This window comes from Aotus nancymaae, unplaced genomic scaffold (assembly GCF_030222135.1).
Source record: "Aotus nancymaae isolate 86718 unplaced genomic scaffold, 86718_ANA_hifiasm-v0.15.2.pri h1tg000015l_1, whole genome shotgun sequence".
NCBI lineage: Eukaryota > Metazoa > Chordata > Mammalia > Primates > Aotidae > Aotus > Aotus nancymaae.
In genome coordinates this window covers 8,997,932-9,021,370 of record NW_026988427.1, presented here as the reverse complement: position 1 = coordinate 9,021,370, position 23,439 = coordinate 8,997,932, and the positions used below count along the sequence as shown (strand labels likewise).

Sequence of the window (23,439 nt, the reverse complement as noted above, 5' to 3'; positions counted from 1 at the left end):
GGTGGGCAGTGTGTTTTAAAGTCTTGTAGATGAGCTCGAGGTGGCCTGTCCCACTAGCCACGAGATCAGTCTCTGGAATGCTGCCATTGCCACTCTGCCACCCCCTCTAGAGACCATGGATGGTGCCATGGGTTCAGGGCCCTACAGGGGCTGCCTCTGGCTGGACTGCCACCTCACTACCCGGGTGATCTCCAGCAAAGTTCAGGACACATTAGAGCTCTTTCTGCCAGAACAGTTTCTCTCTGCCCCAGGTCACAGGAGGACATGACCCTGGGCATGGCAACCTCTCTGGGCCTCAGTTTTCTCGCTTGTGAAATGCACCTAGTGAGGCAGCAGCAGGCGTTACATGAAATGGTCTGGGGAACGCGTTCAGTGGAGCTGCCAGCACTTGATAAGCAGTCAGCAGAGGAGCGATGGTTACTCTTACAGCCCCTCCTTCATCTCATCTGGGCTGTACCTCACGCCAGTCCCCAAGGCTCTGCTCTCAGGACCTCAGGCTCTCAGAATAATAATCCCGGTCTGAGCTTCCTTGGAGGCAGCTTGGACGTGAGTCAGGAAAGGTAGCAAAAGCTAGGAGGAGCAAAGACACAGAGCTTTCTCCAGCCACTGTCAAGTTCAAGCGCATTGATGCTTTGGCTTGGTGAGCTATACACAAATGTCATTGAAATATCTTTCAATGATGTGAAAGAGCCCGGGGTGGGAGGTCAGTCTCCCTGCTGCTCCTGCCCTCTGGCCATTCGGCCCCCCTACTCAAAAGCAACCCTGATAACCACTTCCTTGCGCCCATATCTAGAGATGCTCTGTTTGTATAAACAAAAGTCTACAGATCATTTTTACTATGTTCTATTCTATACCTTTTTAAAATGCAAAAATACACCCTGGAGATCGTTCCATATCAGAACTTATAGAGCATTACCTTTTCCACAGCTGCATAGTATTCCATTTGCAGATGTCCCATCCTCTATTTAATCAGTTCCATCTGTGCCATTTCTAATACTTTTGCTATCTCAATACTTCCGTGATGAGAACTGTTTTTATACCTACCCTCTTACATATGTGCTAACATAGCTGCAGAATATATTTTTAGGAGGATAATTGCTGTGGCAATTGGCATATACCTTTTAAATCTTAATAAGTATTGCCAGATCACTCTAGAGAGAAGGTTCCAATTTATCCTCTCACCAGTGTATGAGGTGACTGTCCTCATTGCCCTTCACCCAGTAGCTCATGAGATTTTTTTCATTTTTTTAATCTGATAGGATTATAATTTTAACCTTTGTTTCTTTTATTATGAATGAAGATTAGCACTTGTAGCTACAAAAGTTAATCCTCGTTCATAATCCAGATATTTCAGGGCTGTTTGTATTTTCTGTTCTGTGACCTCTTCATTCGTATCTTTGGATATATTGTTTTTATTAGGTTGCTGACGTTTTGAGACATGTAGTTTTTATGTCAAGGTATCTGGCCTTTGTGACGTGGGTTAGATATATTTTTCCTAGGTTGGCTTTTTTTTTTTTTTTTTTTGAGCAATACTGTCTCACTCTGTCACCCAGGCAGGGGTGCAGTGGCATGATCTTGGCCCACTGCAACCTCCGCCTCCCAGGTTCAAGCAATTCTTCTGCCTCAGCCTCCCAAGTAGCTGGGATCACAAGCACATGCCAACATGCCCAGATAATTTTTTTCTTTCATTTTCTTTGTTTGTATTTTTTATAAAGATGGGGTTTTGCCATGTTGACCAGGGTGATCTCAAACTCCTGACCTCAAGTGATCCGCCTGCCTCAGCCTCCCAAAGTGCTGGGATTACAGGCGTGAGCCGCTGTACATGGCCTAAGTTGGCTTTTGACTTTGTTCCAAGACTTTCTGCCTTGCAGACATTTTGGGGGTTTATATGGTTGGATCAGACCTCTCTTTTCTGGCTTCTGGATTATGAACCATAGGTGCAAAAGCCTGCCCCTCTCTAAGGCTAGAAAGGAATGTTCCCACATTTTCTTCCAGGACTTTTATGGTTTTCTTAACATGTAAAATCTTTGATCCTTTTGGAATTTATCCCGGTTGATGCTAAGACATGGATCTAATTTCATTTTTTCATGATAACTCGTGGTTATAACACATCTCCCCCTACCGTTCCCAGAGGCTCAGGTGTGGGAGCACTGTGGAGGGAGCTCCCAGGTGTGGGAGCACTGTGGAGGGAGCTCCCAGGTGTGGGAGCACTGTGGAGGGAGCTCCCAGGTGTGGGAGCACTGTGGAGGGAGCTCCCAGGTGTGGGAGCACTGTGGAGGGAGCTCCCAGGTGTGGGAGCACTGTGGAGGGAGCTCCCAGGTGTGGGAGCACTGTGGAGGGAGCCAGATGGTGGTTGGGGGAGACACGTTACCACATGGAAGGCACCATTGGGTTCGGGCCTTTGTCTTAGGAACAAGACAGTGAGGAGGGAGTTTCAGGATCAGATCTGCATTTTAAGAAACATGACTCTGGCCCCAGAATGGGAGACTGGGGTGGTGACAGGGCATCATTCCTGAAGCCATCTCTGATCCCAGGTACACCTACCTCGTTGCTGGTTGGTTCCAGCCCCTGGGTCACCAGCCCTCTCTCCCACAGTACTTCTGGGTTAATTCCTATGAATCTTGATAGCCACATAGAAGCCTCTTACACAGGCTGGCCTCAGGCCTCCACCGCCTCCTCTCCTCCAGTAGGCTTGGCCTCCCCCGACCACAACATCTCCCTCCCGAGGTCTTGCCCGATATAAATGCAGCATGCACAAATTCTCAGTTCACAAATTCCAGCCCACTCCCACTCCCTGACTGCCACAACCCATCTGTCTCCAGCCTTCAGATCCATGGATCCCAGCCCCTCGCCCCTCACCCCTCATCCCTCAGCTCTCCAGCTGGAACCCCGACAACTCTCCCATGCCACTTCCCTGCTCCTCCCTGCTCCCTCCTTCTCACTCCCCAAAAGCCCCACCCCAAACTGAAGCCAGCCCTCCACATGCTGCACTCCAGTACAGGCAGATCACCCCCATCATCTCCCTTTGAATTCCAGATTACAGCCCCCCGGGGCCCTTTGTGTTGCCTGGCTGAGGCCACATTGCCCCTCGCTCCACCCCTGAACATCTCCTGCACCATCATCACTGAGGCTGATGGCCTCACTTCCTACTTCACCGAAAGAGTTGGCACCATCAGAAGAGAACTTGTCCGAGCGCCACCTCCGTGGCCACATGCCTAGCAGCGCCATGCACTCCTCCTCCTACTGTCCCCACAGAGGCACTGTCCAGGCCCCCTCTGTGCCAGCGCCAGGAGCCAGCCCCTCTTACTCCCCTCTTGCTCCAGGGATCTTCCCTCCTCCCCCACGCTGAATCCTCCCTCTCTGCTGGACCACTCCCATCCTACAAGCATGGTGCCATGTCTCTCATCCCAAAGAAATACCCATCTCCAGGCCCCACCCCCACAAAGCAACAGTTCTTTTGCTTCCCTTTGCGGCGGAGCTCCCCAAAAGCACCCACTGTCCGCATCCCTCCACCCCCTTCTCTCTGAAGCCCTCTCCCATCAGACCCGACTCCCATCACTTCCTGAACATGCCTGTGCGTTGCTGCATCCAGTTCCTGGTCTCCTTACTCGAGCCGTCAGCAGGGCAATCACTGTGTCCTGTGCACAGGCGATCTCTCCCTCTTGAGACACTTTCTCTGCTTCGCTTCCAGGACTTCCTTATCTTCTCTCCAACTTGCAGCAGTGCCACGTGTGCCAAGCTCCTGACCCCTTCAGCCAAACCTGCCCCACCACTATCTCCCCACCTCTGTTGATGGCAGCCCCATCCTTTCAGTTGCTCAAGCCAAAACTGGGGAAATCCTCTTGGCTGTGCTGTCAGAATCAATCCAGAACCCAACCACGTCCACCACTTCCACTGCCACCACCAGCTGTGAGCCACCGTCCTCTCTCCCCGCAGCACGCAGTAGCCTCTGGTTCTACCCCTGCCATCCAACACAGGGGATTTTCCAAATACGAGCCGGACCACATCCTCTCTGTGCTCAAAACCCTGTCAGGGCTTCTGTCTCAGAGAAAAGACAAAGTCCTAAGAATGGCCAAGGCCCTACCCAATCGCCCCACCCCATCACCCCTCTGAAGCCACCTCCCACTCTTTATGGCTGTGAGGAAAAGAGCAGAGGTAGGGCAGGAATAGAAGGGGGTGTGTGACTGAGGGATGGCTTTGCCATCCGAGGAATGAGAGCATGTTTCAGAGCTGCTGGGCAGGACCTGCTTGACAGGGCAAGCGTGACTAAAATCCAGAGGGATGGCGGATGGGGCCAGGCTCTGGGCGATACAGAGGGGACAGTGGCCTGAATTGAAGGTGGGTCAGTTCCTCCGAGTTAACCTGAGGGGCATGGAGAGGAGGGCAGGTGCAGGAGCAGGTGCAAGTGCTGGTGCAGAAGCAGATTGAAGGGCAGGGGCAGGTGCAGATGCAGGCACAGGGGAGGTGCAGATGCAGGCACAGGGGAGGTGCAGATGCAGGCGTGCACGGGGGAGGAACAGATGCAGGCGTGCACGGGGGAGGTAGAGATGCAGGCGTGCACGGGGGAGGAACAGATGCAGGCGTGCACGGGGGAGGTAGAGATGCAGGCGTGCACGGGGGAGGTAGAGATGCAGGCGTGCACAGGGGAGGTAGAGATGCAGGCGTGCACGGGGGAGGTAGAGATGCAGGCGTGCACGGGGGAGGTAGAGATGCAGGCGTGCACGGGGGAGGTGCAGATGCAGGCGTGCACGGGGGAGGTGCAGATGCAGGCGTGCACGGGGGAGGTGCAGATGCAGGCGTGCACGGGGGAGGTGCAGATGCAGGCGTGCACGGGGGAGGTGCAGGGGCAGGGCAGGCTGAGGTTTCTGTGCGGGCAGGGGCAGGGGCACGGGTACAGGCGCAGATATATACATCCAGTGTTGGAAAGGCGATGGTGAACCTATCCAGCAGCTTTTGTTTTCTTTGGAAAATACGAATCAAGGTCATTGGCTGACAGTGAGGAGTCAGCTCAGTGGGATGTCCCAGTTGCCACCATCTTCCTCTGCTCTGCCCCTGATCTAGACTTGGGGAAACCACTGCCCCCGATGTCATCATTCTTGGGTAGGAGCACATCAGTGTTTCAAGCCAGAAATCCTTGTCATCTCTCTCTCCCCCGTGCTCCCTCTACCATGTAAACCCCGTCTCTCTTCTGACCGGCATCTCCTGACTCTCCGTTCTCCCCCTCGCCCTCCAGCTCCTGCAGGGGGACACCTCGGCACATCTCCAGGGGCACTCTTGCCCCTCCCCATCACTCATCCGTGCAGAACCCTTTGGTGACTCCCCTTTACCCTTAGAACCAAGCCCCCCAGACCGTGACATGGAAACAAACCCTGGGCTTGGCTGGCCCTGCCTTCTCCAGCCCTCCCACGGCTGCCTCGGCCTCCACTTCTCCTGGCTTCTCAAAAGCCCATGATCTTGGCATGTTCTGATTTTTTCATCTCTGCAACACTCCTCTTTCCTCTTTTCTCACCCTCCGGACTCGGCCCAGGCTGGGTCAGGGCCCTTGTGCTGTGCTTAGAGCTTCCTGGCCTTCTCCCTGTGTAGCTGTAAGGATCTGTCTGCTTCATCAACATTCGTGAGCCAGGGGTCTTACGTCTTGCACTCACCCCTGGTCCCATTAGCCACCCCTATGGCTCCCGGCTCATAGTTGTGACGTGCAAATCGTGCCGGCCGCTGACTGCCGGGTGCTGCCTCCTGGTGCAGCCTCATTCTCGAGTGATGTTCGGGGTCTGTTTGGAAGCGGCGTGGCTTAGTGCACAGCGCCGAGGGGTGGTACAGCTGGGAGACTCCCTCCATCCAGCATGCACTCGCTCTACCCCTAATCAATGATGTGGCCCCACAGAAGTCGCTGCTCTGTGAGCCTCTGCGTTGCCAGCTGTCCAGTAGAGATGTTCATCAGACCTCTCACAAAAGATGGTTGGGAAGGTCAGATGCAATAACAGGCATGCGACGTGCTTCACAGGCTGTGAGGGGAAGTCCCCGTGGGTACCATGAGTGTCCTCTGTGAGCCTTCATCTGGTAGACAAGCCGCAGCCCCAGCCCCAGCCCCTGCTACTCCTCATGCATTTCCAACTCTGGGGCTGGGCTGCAGGAACCCCTCCTTCAAAGAGCCTGTTGAGCCACATCCATTTGCCCTTACTCCCAGCATTCCCTCTGTCCAAAATGTTTACTCCCATTTGCCCTTACTCCCAGCATTCCCTCTGTCCAAAATGTTTACTCCCATTTGCCCTTACTCCCAGCATTCCCTCTGTCCAAAATGTTTACTCCCATTTGCCCTTACTCCCAGCATTCCCTCTGTCCAAAATGTTTACTCCCCTAGTCTCTCTCCTCAATAGAAACAAACCATCCCCTCGGGAGCACCAGAGCTCGTTCTTCAAGTAGGAACAAGTTCTGATTCCTACTCAGTGCCAGAAACCAAAGCCGCCTGGTGACATAAACGCATGCACCCATGCCTGTGGGAATTGTCACCACCCCGCCCCTCCAAAAGAAATGTGCTCCTTCTGCTCTGCCCCCAGCTTCAGGCCTGATGCCTGATTTCAAGGCCAGGAGACAGCCATGGCAGCATCAAAGCCTTGCAGGGAGAGGTGGCCGGGAACTGTGCTGAGGACTGATGAGGGGACTCTGCCTTCGACGCTGACTGTGGCTTCTCTGCTTGTGTTTTGCAGGTCCTCCAGTAAGTGTCCTGGACTGTGCTGTCTGCTTCTGAAAGATAAGATGTTTGGCTCTCTCTCTGTTGCAATTCCATGAAAATAATTTTGGTTAGGGAGGTATGTCCTCAAAAAAATCGGTCCTATTAAAAAGCGGCCAGCCATGGTGGCTCACGCCTATAATCCCAGCACTTTGGGAGGCCGAGGTGGGCGGATCATTTGAGGTCAAGAGTTCGAGACCAGCCTGGCCAACATGGTGAGACCCCATCTCTACTAAAAATACAAAAATTAGCCAGGCATGATGTCAGGTGCCTGTAATCCCAGCTACTTGGGAAGCTGAGGCATGAAAATTGCTTGAACCCAGGAGGTAGAGCTTACGGTGAGCTGAGATCATGCCACTGCACTCCAGCCTGGGCAACAGACAGAGCAAGACTTCGTCTCAAAAACAAAAACCAAAAATCATGTGTTTGGGGAAAAAAATCAGTCCTATATGGGAGTCATGTTATTTGTTAATTTGTGGAAGAATGCAGACACAAAATTCCACAGGCTTGACCTGTCCCCTAGAACATTCTGGGACCATTTCCCTTGCAAGAGAGACAGCGGCACAAGCCTGGCTGTTCCTCACCAAATCTTGGGCTCACCTTGGTGCACAGAGATGTTAGCACCATGCCCACAGTTTTAAAATGCTCTATGGCAGTTGATGTTTCTAAATGCTAATGCTTCTAAATGCTAATGATTTGGCAGAAAGGCCTGTAGAGTCAGGCAGTTGTCCAAGGAATAAGTCAGGCTTGATCGCTAGACCCTGGGGTTCATTTTTCTTCCTTGCCAGAATGTGGATCAGACAGCCGAGACCTGGTGAGGCTGTTGCTTTGGGGCAGGAGGAAACTGTCACTGCATTTGTGAGGGGTGTGAAGGGTATGAGGGGAAGCACTGGGCGGTCCCCCGAACATCTCCTGGCCAGCCGGAGGCAGCTTTGAATGCAGGGGATTGCGAGTGGCCCTAGAAACCCCATTCATTATTCAGGGCGCAAGATGTGCCTGCCTTTGATTTGTCTTGTCAGTTTTTCAAAGCCTGATAAATCCCAATTAATCCATTCAAGAAGCACATTGACAGTTGGCCGGAGCCAAAATCAACCTTTTCAAGGAATTCCTTTCAGATGAGCCATTTTATTTTTTACTTCCATGTACCGTGATTCATTTCCTGATCGGTGCCCTTCGGAATCTGGGCTGCATGCAACCCCACCATGAGCCAAAAAGCAAGGCAGCAGAATTGTGTCCATTTATTGGCCTCAAGCAGCATTCCGCTGCTGAGCTCTTCCTGGCTGTCTCAGGGAGGTTAGCATGCGTGAACTTGCTGAAGTACCTAACGCCAGGGGCTATGGTGTGATTTTTTTTTAACTTGGTGGTTAAAATATTAAATGTATTAAATAAATGCAGAAATTCTCAAGCCGCAATCTAGAAGGGTCTGACCTGGGAGATGGGTGCCAAAGTGTGGCACATCCAGGGTGGTCACTGCTCCAGGGACCCAAGGGGGCAGAGAAGCATCCAGCCACAGTGAGCGCCCCCTGTATTCCGGCTTCCAAAGCTCTCTTTCTCAGTTAACCCATCCCAGTGGCGACTGAGAGGAAACAAGGCTCTCCTCCAGGCCTCTCTGCAGGCCCAGTTTAAGGAACATCTTCAGTTCCTGGTTGGGTCATGTGGCTGTGGCTCCACCCCTGGAACCCGACATCCCCACGTGGCATTTACCATATGCCCAGCCAGTGTGAGGAGGACACACATAGGATTATGCCCGGGGCCCCACGAAGCCCCAAGGCTCCTCGTCCATCCCTCCAGCCTAGCCCTCCGAGGCAGGAAAGGGGTGCTCTGCCCCTAAGACCCCCGGAGCCCTTGAGTCCTACCCCTACAGAGCAAGTCACCAATCAGCTGTCTCTGCTGCACACCACGAGACTCGGGGGCAGGTGGGGGGCCGGGCCCTGATTGAGTTCTAAGTGTTGCCATATGGTTTCTGCTGAAAGTCTCATTATTAATGACGTATTAATTACCACAGGGGCAATCAGGACGAGATGGCTACCCGGTAATTTGTCTTTTATTTTTTGTTCTCTTCACCCTTTTCTCTTAAGCCAATATTCTTTTCCTGAGCCTTGATTTAACTCTGTCTGTGCTCCTGCCTCCTCCTCTGCTCCTCAGCAGCCGTGGTCTCTCTGTGGAGGGGATTCGCGTGAGCTCCGGGGAGACAAAGGCTGCACAGATCTCCAGGGCTGCCCAGGAGGCAGAGCAGAGCACCTTGGGTGGGTGTCTGGGCAGCACTGAAGCCACCTAGCACTGCTTCTTCAGCAAGTCCAGCCAAGAGCCAATGGTCCAGCCCCACACTGTGGCCCGCTCCACCGGACAGGCTGAGCCTCTCTCAGTGGGCGGGGGACTCCCTGTCCCAGCCACCGCTCCTCATCATCATGTAACAGGAGACTGGCTGGTTCCAGCTTGGCCTTGTGGTGTCATCCCTCGGCAGATATCTTACAATTAACCCAAAAGTTAACACACACTTGGAATAGTAGCCCCAGCCCAGCCCAGGCCAAGCACGCACCGCTCAGCAGCAAGACGCAGTGTGGCTGTGCTGACACCGGCTCCTGCGCAGGGCTTGAGGGCTGTGGCAGCAGCATCTTGCGGTCCTGGCACATCAGAAAGAGCCGGGGGAGCCCAGCAGAAGAAGGGATTGGCAGGCCCATCGAGGGAGGGGCGATTTGTTCTGTGCCTCCTGGGCAGGAAGATGCAGGGAGGGAAATGCTGGCTGATGCAGGGGCCAGATCTGTGCAGTCAGGACGGCTGGTGATGGAGAGGGGTGGCCCCTGGTCCTGCAGGAGATGCTGTCCCAGAAAGTGGAGAAGAGTCCAGCTCCAGCACCAGGGAGCCTTGGCGTGGGGTCCACTCCACTTCCTCCTGGCTGGGAGGTGACCTGGCTCTGACCTTGGAGAATGTGCTCACCTTCTCTGAGCTTTAGTTTCCTGCTCTGTGAATGCAGAGATGAAGGCACAAGATTTGTCACAAACCCAGCCCTCCAGGACTTGGTGGTACCTCTGGGGAACACTGACAGCATGCCAGAGTGGCCCTGTGCTAGGCCGAGTAGTTTGGGATCTCCCAGGCGATCAGGGCAGCTCCCCCAGCAGCAGGCAGCCTGGCCTCTCAGACTCTGCGTGAAGTAAGAATGAAATGTGAAAACCAGCTGTGACCAGCCCTCATCGCACTGGGTTTAGGGCCCTGCCACAGTCCCCAGCTGCTTCTTATTAGGCAGAGGTCAGGCTCCCATCTCCTGGGCATACCTGGGCCTTTGGGCATCCAGCGTCTTGGGGAAGCACAGGCTTATGTTGGAAAATTCAGCCCCGCATCTTGGCATTTTTCACTGTACCAGCTGGGAGGACCAGAGACTCACAGAACCACTCCTGGCATGACCCAGTTTCCTTTCGCCCCAGGCTACTCTGTATTCACAGGTCTGGAGGGGAGAGGGTGGGGAGTGGGTGAGCAATTTCCTCCCACTCTTTCCCCATTGTTTCCCCTGAGCAAAGAGTGACCCAGTGGTCCATTCCCCACCAGCCTCGAGCCTTGGAGACGATGCTGCCTGCTGACCCAGGTGAGGGGCCAGGGGTTTTGTTCTCAGCCACTCCAGAGCAGCTGCCAGGGTCTGTCTCCCACAGAGGCCTCTTCTCCCTCACCCCTTCCTCCCAGGAGCCTCCCAGGGGTGGGGTGGGCAGCCGGCCCTGTGGCTGACAGGTGGGAGGCCGGGTGTGGACTAGGTAGCTAGACGTGGTTCTTATCTCTGTAGGTTACCTGCTGTGAAGCCTTGGGAAAGGAAAACCCCTTGGTTTAGAGCACCCAGAACATGACTTGGGGCAAACCCGGGGCTGCTGTCCCTGGAGCCGTGACAGGACTGTCGGGAATTCACGATGAAGTTGAGTGTGGGGGACGTCGGGCTCCCTCGCACCTGGGCCTGGCCTGGAGAAGGGGCGCTGTGACTTTTGGGGCTGGGAATGGAGAGATGGAAGTGCCTGCAGCCCTGTGGGTGGCCCTCAGACTTGACACTGGGAGCTGTCTTGGAAGGAAGAGAGCTGGGATCCAGCAAGCCCCCCTACTTCCTGTGTACAGGCAGCTCCGGCAGCCGTGCCCCTGGTTTCACCAGCAGCTCGCCAATCACTGGGAAGCCTGAGCAGGCTGGGCCCAGTGAGGGGTGAGGGGACCCTGTCAACGTCTCCAGGAAGCTGGCATCATAGCCCACAATGGCCTTCTTCCTGAGGCCACCCGGCCCTATCTTACACAAAGACCCCCATTTCTACCCTCCTACAGAGGTAGGCGTCTTCCCTGGGTGGGCTGGAGTCAGGGCATTCACGGCGCCAGCACCAGGAGCAAGCCCCGATATACACCTTCAAGCCCTCATTCCTTCCGTGAGACCCACAGGGTGGGGCAGACACCCTGCTCAGCTTCCCCTGCAGGAGGAAAGCAGCCCCCTGCAAGGAGGGGGAGGAACTTCTGCAGGCTCCTGGGTCCAGGTCTGAGCAGAAATCCCTATCTCTTTTAGTTATTTATTCTAAGGAGATAATCTTATTCTATATCTCCTTAGTTATTTATTCTAAGGAGATAATCTTAATCTGTATCTCCTTTATTCTAAGGAGATAACCTGTGGAGGACAGAAGGGCTCTGCCTGGCTCTCAGCCTGGAACATATTTGTAGACGGCTCCATGTGATCATCCCAGAGGCTAGGGTGACTGCCTCGTGCAAAGGGCCTGGGCCACCTCAGAGGCCCCTCGTGTGCAGAGGATCGCCGTGAGCTTTGAGTCAGTCACCTGTGTGGACTTGGGCAGGCTACTTGACCTCTTGGGCCTGGGGAGATCACACCTGCAGAGCTGGGGTTAAATGAGTGTCAGACACAGTCCATGTCTAATCCCGTGTGTGGCAGCCCTTCCGTAAATATCACTGTGTTTCCTCACTGTTGAAACTCTCAAGGAAAGATGGGTTTAAGAAATCACTCTAATCTACTCAGCATAAATTTGCAATATTTGGAAAGAAAAACAACTTTGAGAATGGTCAGTTTTAGAAAAAGGAGCGTTTTTTTTGTAGCTTAGTAAACTTCAGGACCAGCCTCAAGGAGGACTCTCTCTCTCTCTCTCTCTCTCTCTCTCTCTCTCTCTCTCTCTCTTTGTGTCAGAACCTTATCACTTCCTAAGAGCAAGAATACAGTTTGGCAGGGGGCAATGGTGGAGACTGTCGGCTGCTTTTCTGGGTTAACTCAGGCTGGCTCCCTCAGCTGAAACCAGGTCCGCATGTGGACCCGATGGGAGTGGCTGGAGGACACGTGGCGTAGGAGCCACCCACATCTGTGCGGCAGGTTGTGGACTCGAGAAAGTCAGAGGCAACAGGGGTGCTGCTTGCCCCGTCCATGCCCCCCATGCACAGAGGCTGGGCTGTCCTCTCCGCTCCCAAGGATTCATTAACAGCCTCTTCTGGTTACAACAAAAAGCGTGTTTATTGTAAACCATGTGGACAATAGAGAAAAACACAGAAGGAAAAAGCATTCATCTCTAATTCTGCTCCTCACAGATAAGTCCTCTCAAGATGCTGGTGGCGGGTCTAGCATTTCTTACCTGCAAGGTTGCTTTCATATGTATTGCTTTTAAAATAGAATTACAAGTGCCTTCTTAGCACAGTAGGCAGCACGTCAGTCTCATAATCTAAAGAACAATTACATTGGACATAATTTTCCTACTGTTTTTTTTCACTAAATACATTGTAAGACGTTTCCACATCATTAAAAATCCTTAGAGGATGTGACTACATCATATTCGATACTATGTATCATTTATTTAACTAGTCTCAAAGTTAAATTATTTATATTGATAATTTTTCACCCTTACAGTCAACTTCCTGGGAATAAATATAGGCTTATTTCCATGATTATCTCCTTAGAATAAATAACTCAAAGTGGAGTTGCTGCACGTGTTTAAGGCTTTCGATGTGTATTACCAAATTGCCCTCCAGGAGACTATACTAATTTACATTCCCACCAACAATGAAAAAATGCTGCATATTTTCCCAAATGCTGGCCAACTGTGGGTATTACACTTGTAAAACTATGCCAATATAAGTTTTAAAATATATGCATATATGTGTGAATATTGTTTTAATTTAGGGCATATTTTAACTAGAGGTAGTCAGAGATTAAACTAGTTTTGATAAGGTTTGTATAATCCTGTCACCTGGTGGTAAAGATTGGAATTGCAGGCATAGTTAAAAGGAAATGACCCGTGTTTAAGAGCTTTTGGATCCCCATGGGTCCAGGGACAGAAGACATCGTGGAATTAGCAGCATAGGGATAATTCTTAACTCAGAACAGTTTGAATCAAAGGTTGAACCTGCAGAGGACCCTGAGTGCAGCACTCTTGCACTTCGGGGTAGTATTCAGTGTTTATGTTGATGAAGGGATTTTGCCATCTCATAATTAGGAGGCTTGGCTCTGTTCAACAAATCTGGTGGGTGTCATACCCTGTGCTGAGCACTGGGGTGGCACAAAGGTGGATCAGGCCCAGTCACAGTCTTGGAGAAGAATGTAGGAAAGGAAACTTGCCATGGGATAGAGAGGAATGAATAATTAGAAGCTCAATGTGATCTTCCTGGAGGTATCTTGTTTATCACAAGCCCTTTTTCTTCTCTAAACTGTGGCTTCCGACTAAGATGAAACCACCTGTCACTCATGCAGGGCTTAATCTTGCCTAAACTTTAACTTTTACACAGAAAACGTTAGACTTTCTCATCATCTCCTAATGGCACCATGTTGGCTTTTCCTCTTCTTTGGTAGTTTGATGGTCCTAACTCTTAACAGGAAGCTTTAGTGACTTTCTGGTTTGTTCTACATGTTCAGAAGGCTGTTTAAGTATTTCTTAGATATGGTGTGATGTGCTTAAGGATGTGATGAGAGTGTTGGTGGGGTGAAGGGACAGGTATAATCTGGATTAAATAATCAGAAGACTCTTGAGGAAAATGACATTTGAACTGAGATTTAAATGATGAAAAAGCTGCAGAGATTTTGGGGGAGATCCTGCTAGAGGAAGAAGCAAGTTCATAGGGCATGAAGTTGAAGCAAGCTTTGTGTGTTCAGTACACTCACAGTGTGGCAGGAGCAGAGTGGGTGAGCAGGTGACAGGGAAACGATAGAAGGGGAAGCCAAAGAGGTCTCCCAGAGCTGCAGCAAGTAGAACTATGACAGAGGTGAGGGCTGGGGGATAGAACTTGACTCTGTGTTTGTAGAAATCACATCCCCAGACATAGACTGCCAAAAGGTCTGAGATCCCCCCACCCCCGATGCTTCCTTTGGGAACAGAGAAGCAAAGACTGTGATCCTTCATCTCGCAAAGCCCTTCCAGTGTGCCAGGGAAGCAGGTGCAAGTATTTAGTGCTTGCTGGGTGCACACTCATGCATGCCGTCTCACCGTGGGAGGCTGGTGGTTTCAGCCCTACCTGACAGATGAGAATCTGAGCTCAGAGGGTGACAGGACCTAGCTGAGACACACAGCCTGCTTGTGTGCCAAAGCCTGGATTAGCACCCAGGTTGTGTGACCCCTCTCCCTCACACAGACCAGCCAGCCTCTCAAGCCATCTACAGTAGCAGGGCTGGGGCCAGGATGGTCTGCGTGTCGGCTAGAGTGCTTCTTGGATCACCCCAAGAAACAGGTACTTGGAGTGGAGGTTTGGTTTCTCCTGCTCACCCCGGTCTATATCCAGCCCTGCCACTCCCTTCCCAAATACTATATTCCACCTCCGGTATCACAGTATTAGGATGCTTTCCGAAAAAAGAAAAACAAAAACAAAGTCTAACTGAAACTTACGAGTTCATGTCTTCGTTTCACTTCCTCTCCTATGCCTCATTCGTACCTCCATGTCATAGCCCTTATTAGACATTAGGAAGAGGTTCTCGTTCTTCCCCTGGTGATGAGATGCCCAGTTCTGTTTCACTGTCCAGGGCACCCCTGCAGAGGAGCAGCTGGATGGAGCAGGGAGTGCAGCCACACTTGCGGAATCTGAGGCCTGGCCTGGATGAAAACATCAGGAATCAGATCAGCGCTGCGCTTCCGAGTTTCAAATCACATTCCATCCCTAAAGATTAGTACTCGTGCCCATTCTGCAGATTGAGAAACGGAAGGGTAGAGTGAGCATGCCGCGTCTCAGACCTCACAGTGGCAAGCACGTGGGGCTGGCTTCCACCCTTGAAGACCCCCTAGGGCCCTGCCATTCCCACCATCTGCCATTCTACTTCGCTGACCTCTGGAATCCCCTGGATTCTCCCGCCTCCAGAGGCCTGTGTTAATCCGGGCAGATCACTCAGCCTCGGCACGTCTCATTTCCCCATTCACAGAATGGAGCGTAAGGTCTCCGTCTCTCATGTGTGTGATTTGAGGGGAGGAGATGAGGTCCATAAGGACCTTGGAACCACACGTCCCACTCAGCAGGTGCTCAGAAGTCCCTGCCAGTTTGGCCTCTGAGCTGCTTAAGCTGCTTTCTGGGCCTGTTGGGATTCTGAGCGCAAAGGGAGGCCTGTCGCTCACTCATCCTGCCCACTGTCCCCCAGTTGAGCATGAAATTCTCCCTTAGAGATGTTTACAGTACAGTGGGTAGAGCTGTAATACATACAGATGGGGCTGCAGCCCCACAGAGGAAGGAGAGGCTAGTTCCACCTGGGACCTCAGGAGGCCACACAGAAGAAGGACATTTGAGGTGGCCTGAGAGACGAGTAGGAGTTTGGCAGGAGGAAAGCATTCCACACAGCACAATCACAGCACGGTGAGCCCTGCATGGAGGCACGAGGGGCAGGAGGAGAGATGTGGTCCCATGTGCCAGGCACAGGGCAGGGAGGCCAGGGAAGGTGATACTGAGTGGCCCAGAGAGTGGAGAGCGCCCCTCACCCACCCAGCAGAAGAGCTTGGAGCCCACAGAAGCCCCTTAATGACTTGGACAGATTTGTGTATGGAAAAGTCCTCCGTAGGCCAGCCATGGTGGGTCATGCCTGTGATCCCAGTATTTTGGGAGGCTAAGGCGGACAGATCACTTGAGGCTAGGAGTTCGAGACCGGCCGACCAGCATGATGATACCCCATCTCTACTGAAAATATGAAAATTAGGCAAGCATAATGGTGGATGCCTGTAATCACAGCTACTTGGGTGGCTGAAACACAAGAATCGCTTGAACCCAAGAGGCGAAGGTTGCAGTGAGCCGAGATTGCACCACTGCACTCCAGCCTGGCAACAGAGCGAGATTGTCTCAAAAACAAAGCAAAACAACAACAACAGAGATAAAAGGAAAGCTTTCGGCTGGGCAGTGGCTCACGCCTGGAATTCCAGCGCCGTGGGAGGCCAAGGCAGGAGGATCACTTGAGCCCAGAATTTCGAGACCAGCCTGGGCAATATGACAAAACTCCATCTCTCTCTCTCTCTCTTTTTTTTTTTTTTTTGAGATGGAGTCTTGATTTGTCACCCAGGCAGGAGTGCAGTGACATGATCTCAGCTTCTCGGCTCACTGCAACCTTTGCCTCCCAGGTTCAAGTGATTCTCATTCCTCAGCCTCCCAAGTAGCTAGGATTACAAGCGCCCACCACCACACCTGGCTAACTTTTTGTATTTTTAGTAGAGACGAGGTTTTGTCATGTTGCCCAGTCTGGTCTCAAACTCCTGAGCTCAGGCAATCTGCCCCCCAACTCAGCCTCCCAAAGTGCTAGGATTAGAGGCATGAGCTGCCATTCCTGGCTGAAACTCCATCTCTTTTAAAAAGTAAAATTTTAAATCAATCAATTAATTATTAGAAAAGGCCTCCCTGGCTACAGGGCAGAGACTAGAGGAAGGGGTGTAGGTAGGAGGCAGTTGTACTAATTTGCTGGTGAAGCCTGAATGACTGAGAAACGAGGGCTGGCAGGCGCTGCAGGTCAACTCTGAGCAGAACCAGAACTGCACACGCTGCACCTCCAGGGCCCCAGAGCACCGTGTCCAAGCCCCTCTGGAGTCAAGGGAGCAGGGGCTGCACTTCATCTCCGGCCTCAGTCCCGGGAGCCCCCAGGGGACTGCGAGAGCTCTGGGCTGAAATGTGGTCTGTGAGATGGGGCCTCGGCCTGGGACCAATTTTGAAATGAAGAACGCAGATAGACTGTTTGGAATTAATCAAGTGAACGAAAAAGGCCCACGGAGCGCTGCACGTTCACATGCTCTCTTGCACTCTCATAGTTCAAAAACAGCTTTGATTGTAAAAATGTAATTCATTAAATGATTCATCTGTAATATCCCAAATTCATCTGTTTTCAGATTTCAACATCCTCCATCTCATTTTCATCTGACCCCTACAGGGCCGTCCCGCCAATCCCCAGATTCTAGTCGAGCTGAGACAGGATGAAAGCAGACCCCAGAGTCCCCGATAACAGCCCCCAGACTGAAACCTCAGGGAGGTGCAGCCAGGGCCACCACGCTGGCTGTTCTTCCTGGGGCCCTGAGCCAGCACAGGGCAGGTGTCTGGAGTCCAACCCCTTGTCTTGGTCCAGCACTGTCCCCAGTGTCCCTAGGAGTGTCCCATGTGGGGAAGCCCAGCAACAGGAGGCAGCCACTCAAGGTCAGCGGGGCCGGAGCTGCTGCTCCGCCCTTGGCTCCCAGATGCCTCCTGTGTTTGCTGCAGATTTTTGCATCCTCCTGGCAGCGGCCCGGGTGCCTCCTGTCCACACCTCGCTCTGGGAGGTGACTTAGCAGGGACAGCAGTGCGGAGGGCCCAGCAGAGGGGGTTGATTCTGCTCTTTGCCAGTTTGTCTGTGACGTGTTTGCAGCGTGGTCACTGGCTGGAGCCCCTCCCGCTTCCCCAGGCAGCAGAGCAGCCTCACAGCACCCTCACCTCGCGGCTTGGAAGGACATATTCACAGACAGACCTGCACAAGGTCACTGACCCAAGCCCAGGTCTTCAAAGCAAAGAGACTAAAGAGAAAGCAGTGATTTGGGTATGAAGCTGCCCCGCCCAGGACTCAGGGCTGGCACCATGTCCAGTCCATGCCGTGGAGACAGAATGGCACGTGCCTAACCCCTCCAAGCCTTACCCACTTCAACTGTTGGGGAAGCCAAGTAGGCGACCTCAGGAGAGGCTCAGAGTTGGGCACACAGACTGGGTTCGGGGACCGTTCCCGCTACCCTGACCGTTGCCAACACCAGCAGGGGGAGCCTGTGAGGCTGAAGGCGCCCCTTTTGGGCCCGAGTCCTCAATGGCCAGCATCCTGGCTGACTTCCCAGGCTGCGGCCCTAGGGCAGGAGTCTGCCAGGGCTGGCGGCCCCTTCGGCAGGTCAAGAGTGCCCTCTAGTGTTCCCTGGCCAGGCACCCAAGCCCGGGATAGATGTTCAGTCACAGTTGATCCATTTAGCAGGTATTTACTGTGTTCTCATTATGCACAAGGCGCTTGGGCATTTGGGATACCATAGCAGGAAGCACATCCAGGGGGTCCCTCCCGACTTGGAGCCTGTGGTTGAGTGGGAGAGAGAACAAAACACTCCCACAAATTCCAGCTTCACTGTGCATCGTAGCCAGGGCTAGGAAGTAGAGCTCCTGTGACCCAGACCTGGCCTGGTGGGGCTCAGCAGTATCACCTTGAGAAAGGGAGGGGTGAGTCGAAGTCAGAAGGCGAAGAAGATGCTGACAGTGGGGAGTTTCAGGGGAACATCCAGACAGAGGGTGCACCCAAGAGGGGCCGGGCTGGTAAGGGCGTAAGGGGACGTGAGAAGCCCCTGGCCCTGAAGCATCCAGCCTTGAGGAATGGCTGCCTTTTGTTCCACCCCGGGTGGCTGGACAAAGGGGCCTACAGCCCCACCTGGCCAAGCTGAGAGCCCTCCCCAGGCTGGAGCCTGAGGCCTCGTCTTCTCGGCCACATGGAGGTTCTGGGCATAATTGAGCCAGGCGCAGCAAGATGGAGGGTCTAGCCTGAGAAGAGCCACCGGGCTTAAACCGAATCTTTGCAAACCCATCAGTCTGCCCAGGAAGCAGTGAGTTCCACATCACGGGGTGTGCAGGCCAAGGCTGAACATCCACTGGTCAGGAAGGGCATCTGGTGGGCACCGGAGCCTTGGAGCTGGTCACTGGGAGGAAAGGTGGCAGGAAGACAAAGCGGTGAGTCTGTAGGTGAGAAGCTGAAGGGGAAGGAGCGGAGTCTGGAAGGAAGTGCTCAGGAGGAACAGGCTGTCCTTGAATGCCAGGCCGGGGGTACGGCTTTGCCCTGAGTGCAGTAGATGAGGGTGTGCCAGGTGCTACAGCAACCAGAGGAGGGCAGTCAACAGGAAGGGCACGGGCTCACCGCTCACCGATGCCTGCAGGCGCCAGCAGGTGAGAAAACAGGTGAGGCTGATTGGGCGCAGGAGAACAGAGAAAACGGCAAGGCCTGGGGTGAATGAGGGGTACCTGCCCCATCGGGGTGCAGTTCTGCACATGCAGAGTCACCACTACATCTTCCAATATTTCCAGAGAAGCTGGAAATCCAAATTCTACACAAAATCTTTGCATTTTTAAGCGTTTCAACCAATTCTTTACCGTGGGTGACAATTGTCTGTGGAAACCAGAGGGCCCACCCGCAGCCTAGGGGGCAGCTGTTAGGGAGGCTGGGAAAGCAACCATGAGGGCACCCTGGCAGGCCAAGGGTGGGGCAGAGTGACTGCAGCGTCAGTGTGTGCTTCGAGCTGTCTCCACGCTGTGGCGGTCACCCCTCTGTGGCGGTCACCCTTCTGTGGCGGTCACCCTTCTGTGACGATCACCTTTCTATGACGGTCGCTCTTCCGGTCAGCTGCTGCTCCTAACTCCAGATTTCCACCCCATCCACGGCTGCCACCAAAATGAGCTGACCGTGTGTTCCTCCAGACTTCCTTCTGCCAGACCAGCCCACTGTGCCTGAGCTGGTGATCCCAGCAGCTCAGGAAGACATATCCTGGCCTGCTTGTCCCGTCCTCCATCCTCCTTCACCCCGTGAAAGTCAAGCTCTTTCCTCTCCATCACCCTAATGAGGAACAATATTTTCTGATACCCGTTAGGGTAATCGTGTCTCTCCCCACCAGTCACCGGCAAATGTGTCATTTCAGCAGGTATTGGGATCGGTTCAAAGGCACAGTGCTGTAAACACCGCCTCTGCTAGCCATGATGTGTGACATGGACATAGGTGTAATTACTTCCAGCACACTCGGGCATCACTGAGCAGTCCTTCTCCCCAAAATAGAAGCCAGCTGGTTTCACAGTCTTACAGCATCATAGAGCTGAAAGGGCCCTATGAGAGTTTCTAGGCCAAGGGTTACAAACTCAGGTGCCCTGTAGAGCTGGTGAGTCACCTCGCTGTGGGCAGCAGGCCAGGTGTGAGACCACAGGGCAGGGTGGAGCCTGTGGGCCAGGGTCTGTGAGATCTCCCAGCTTTTCAAGAAAAGCCCAAACTCTGGATGTTTATGTAAAAAGTTGCAATTTTTAAATGTTGTGACTAGTTCAGTTGGTTTTGGGTTCTTTGTTTTTGTTTGTATGTTTGAGACAAGGTCTCGGTCTGTCACCCAGGCTGGAGTGTAGTGGTGCCATCATAGCTCACTGCAGCCTCAAACTCCAGGGTTTAAGCAATCCTCCCACCTCAGCCTCTTAAGTAGCTGGGACTACAGGCATGGGCCACCACACCCAACTCTTTTTTTTTTTTTAAGAGATGGAATCTCACTATGTTGCCCAGGTTGGTCTTAAAATCCTGAGCCCAAGCGATCCTCCTACCTTGGCCTTCCAAAGTGCTGGAATTTACATGAGCAAATCATGCCCCGCCTGGGTTCTTTTAACTGCACAGGTGAAATAAAACCTGGCTCCAGGAAAGACGTTGAGCAATTTCAGCCCCTCGCGTTACAGATGAGCAGCACAGAGGGAGGAAGCCCAAGTGAGGCTGAGGAGCACATGAGGGGTGAGCCCCTGGCGTTGGTGCAAGCTCTTGAGACCCCACCCAGCTCAAGCTCCTACAATTTGCTGAGTTGAGGTGCAAAGGTCACTACAGAGCCCACTCTACAAAACGCCCTCGATCCCAGGAAGAAGTGCTCCAGGAGGAATATTGTGCCACCCTCAGGGCACCAGCAGCAGCTGGACTGAACCTAAGTTTGAGGGTCGTTTCTTCCTTTCCCTGGCACAAAGAATTTGAATTTGGGAAATTGCTAAGCCCCAGACAGTCTTGCTGCAGCTCAGGTGTGTACAAAGAGTCTAGGCTGAGAAATCAGAACCATGTGGTGCTGACCTGCCCTGAGAGGGGCTGCCCACCCACCCCTCATCCACCAGCCAGCCCTAATGAGGACTGGGAGGAGGCTCAGGGAACCTTCACGCAGGAATGTGCACTTCCCAGACTGGGACCTCAGGCCCCACCAGCCTTGTAATTTGATGAATTGTCAACATCTGGGGCATAATTACTAGGCCCTGGCCTGGTAATCCTGGTAAGCCCTTCTTCCAGGGGCCTTGTCCTAATGCATTTTGAGGGCTCCATTCCCTGACAGGAGCCGTCAGCATTAATTACAACCAGAAAGCAAGACAGGCACCCAGCTCTGGCTGATTTGAGCATTTACTCCTGTCTGCATCTAAACGTGGCCAGTTTATTCATTTGGTTCAGTTCAACAGATGCTGGAGACTATCTCGGGGAGGGCTGGGCCACAGTCAGGAGGAGGACAGGGCCAGCCCTGGACCTTTCCCTGACATAGAGTAACAGGGTCAGCACAGGCTTTCTGGCTGATGAGCATCAAGACACTCCGGGGACGGAGCCACCACACTCCACATCCCAAATGCACTTCACTAGGAAACCTCCCCTCTTTAGCCACATGGTTATAGGACCACAAGGTTCAATTGCCTGCATAGTACCAGGCCAATTACACTGAGACAGCAGGGTTTGCTGCAGAGAAAGAGTGTAATGATTGCAGGCCATCCAGCAATGAGATGGAGGAGACTCTCAAATCCATCTCCCTGAGGAGTTCTGGGCCGGGGTGTTTAAGGGGATCATGGAGGGTGAGGGGCTGGAAAATTGGGGTCATTGATTGGTCAGGGCAAGGGGGATGAAATCAGCATGATGTGGAGACTGCATTCTTCAGTGAATCAGCTCCCATGGGATCCTTCAGACCTGCTGACTTTGGAGTTTCACTAGTGTACAGGATGTGAAAGAATGTCTCGAAGGGAAAACTTAATTTTTTACATTCAAATTGCTATCTACAGAGCAATTAAGGTTAACCACGACCCTGTGAGAGAATCTGCACAATTCTGGGGCAGCAGGAAAGCAGTTCTGAGGAAGGGGTCAGGGAGCACGCTGACCTCATGATGACGCTGAGCGTGCTGCAAGCTTGGTTTGCTTTTGTTCCTCCCCCTCCCTTCTTCCCTAATTAATTTTATAAAGTTTATAGGGATAGTTTCAACACTTGTTAATATGGCTCGAAAGATGGCTCTGTGAACCTGGCTTAGGAAATGCTCAACAGGCCGAGGGAGGGAGAGAGCAAAGCCCCAACTTCACAGGTGCCACCAGCGGCACTGCCCAGGGTTCTACTGCTGGCCCCTTGGAAGGCCACACGCAGGCCACTCCCAGCACTGCCCTCCAGGGCCAGGGCAGACCCTAATCCAGTGTCTGCTTGCCCATGGGGCCTCGCATCTTGCATTGGTCTGGGAAACAAAGGACACTGACCTGGGACCCAACTCGAACTTGTCGTTTGAGAGGAGAATGGCATAACTTGCATTTCACAAATGAGGAAACTGAGGTCAAGGACAGCCGGTCCCGGAGCAAGGCAAGGGACTGAGGCGGCACTGGGGGCAGGGGGCTGCCCATCTTGCCTTGCTCTGGGACAGCTGGCCGCCTCGCCCGCTACTCATGTGCAGCCCAAGCTTTGTTTGTTTCTCACACACCCGGAAACACCCCGGAGCCCAGCTGATCTCCAGGGCGAAAGAGTGATTTAAAGCAGAACCGAGGCTTGTAAACAGCTGTGGGGTTTCTCAGAGGGCAGAAGGCGTTGAAAACCTTTGGGGGATTCAAGGGCTTTGATCAGACAGGGGAGGGAGCTGGACAGTCATGAGCATCTCCAGGCACATTGCTGTGGCATCTATAGATGAGGAAGCTGGGGCTCAGAGGAGGGATTTGAACCCGGGCCCTGCAAGGCCAAGCCCTGACCTTCACTCTGTGAGTTGCTGGTAAACCTCCCCGAGCTACCTTCCTTCCCACTCCATCTGTGGGAGATGCAGGGAGATGAGCGGGGCAGCTGATGGCCGGTGCCCTGTTGTCTGGGGTGGGGAAGGGCTGCCTGGATAGGAGACACCACCCACCACCACACCCAGGGCATCCCCCCGTCCAGTCTGGGGCTCTGCCCTTCCAGACTGCCCAGCTGCTCAGAACAGCCCTGGTTCTGCTCAGAAGGACTTGACTCGGGCTTGAACACTCAGACACTTGCCCTGCCCTGCCTCTGTCCAGCCTGACCACGCCCCCACCCCGTGTTTTCCTTGGCTCCATTCAGACCAGCCCCAGGCCCTGCCCTGAGGTGTCTGTCCTCCTCTCGAGAACACCCAGAGCTGGGCTCAGCCCCCGCTCCACGGTAGAAACTCACACCTCAGTTGCTGTGCTAAGACCCAGCCAGGCACTGAGTCCATCGAGGCTGAGTCCCCTCAGCCCACTGCAGGGGTGGAGGGAGTGCTGTCCTTTTAAAGACGCTCAGAGTAGAATGACGGCTCAGACAGCCTGCAGGAAAGAAACC

At 53.2% G+C, this 23,439-nt stretch overlaps 1 protein-coding gene across 1 annotated transcript in view; it reads left to right on the top strand.

Moving 5' to 3' along the window:
- Window positions 1–23,439, top strand: part of COL23A1 (collagen type XXIII alpha 1 chain) — a 334,850-nt gene that overhangs the window by 270,100 nt on the left and 41,311 nt on the right. The window contains exons 5-6 of the mRNA XM_064376526.1: window positions 6,705–6,712; window positions 8,733–8,759. Of these exons, the coding sequence (XP_064232596.1) occupies window positions 6,705–6,712; window positions 8,733–8,759 (35 nt within the window). The remainder of the gene's footprint in view (window positions 1–6,704; window positions 6,713–8,732; window positions 8,760–23,439) is intronic.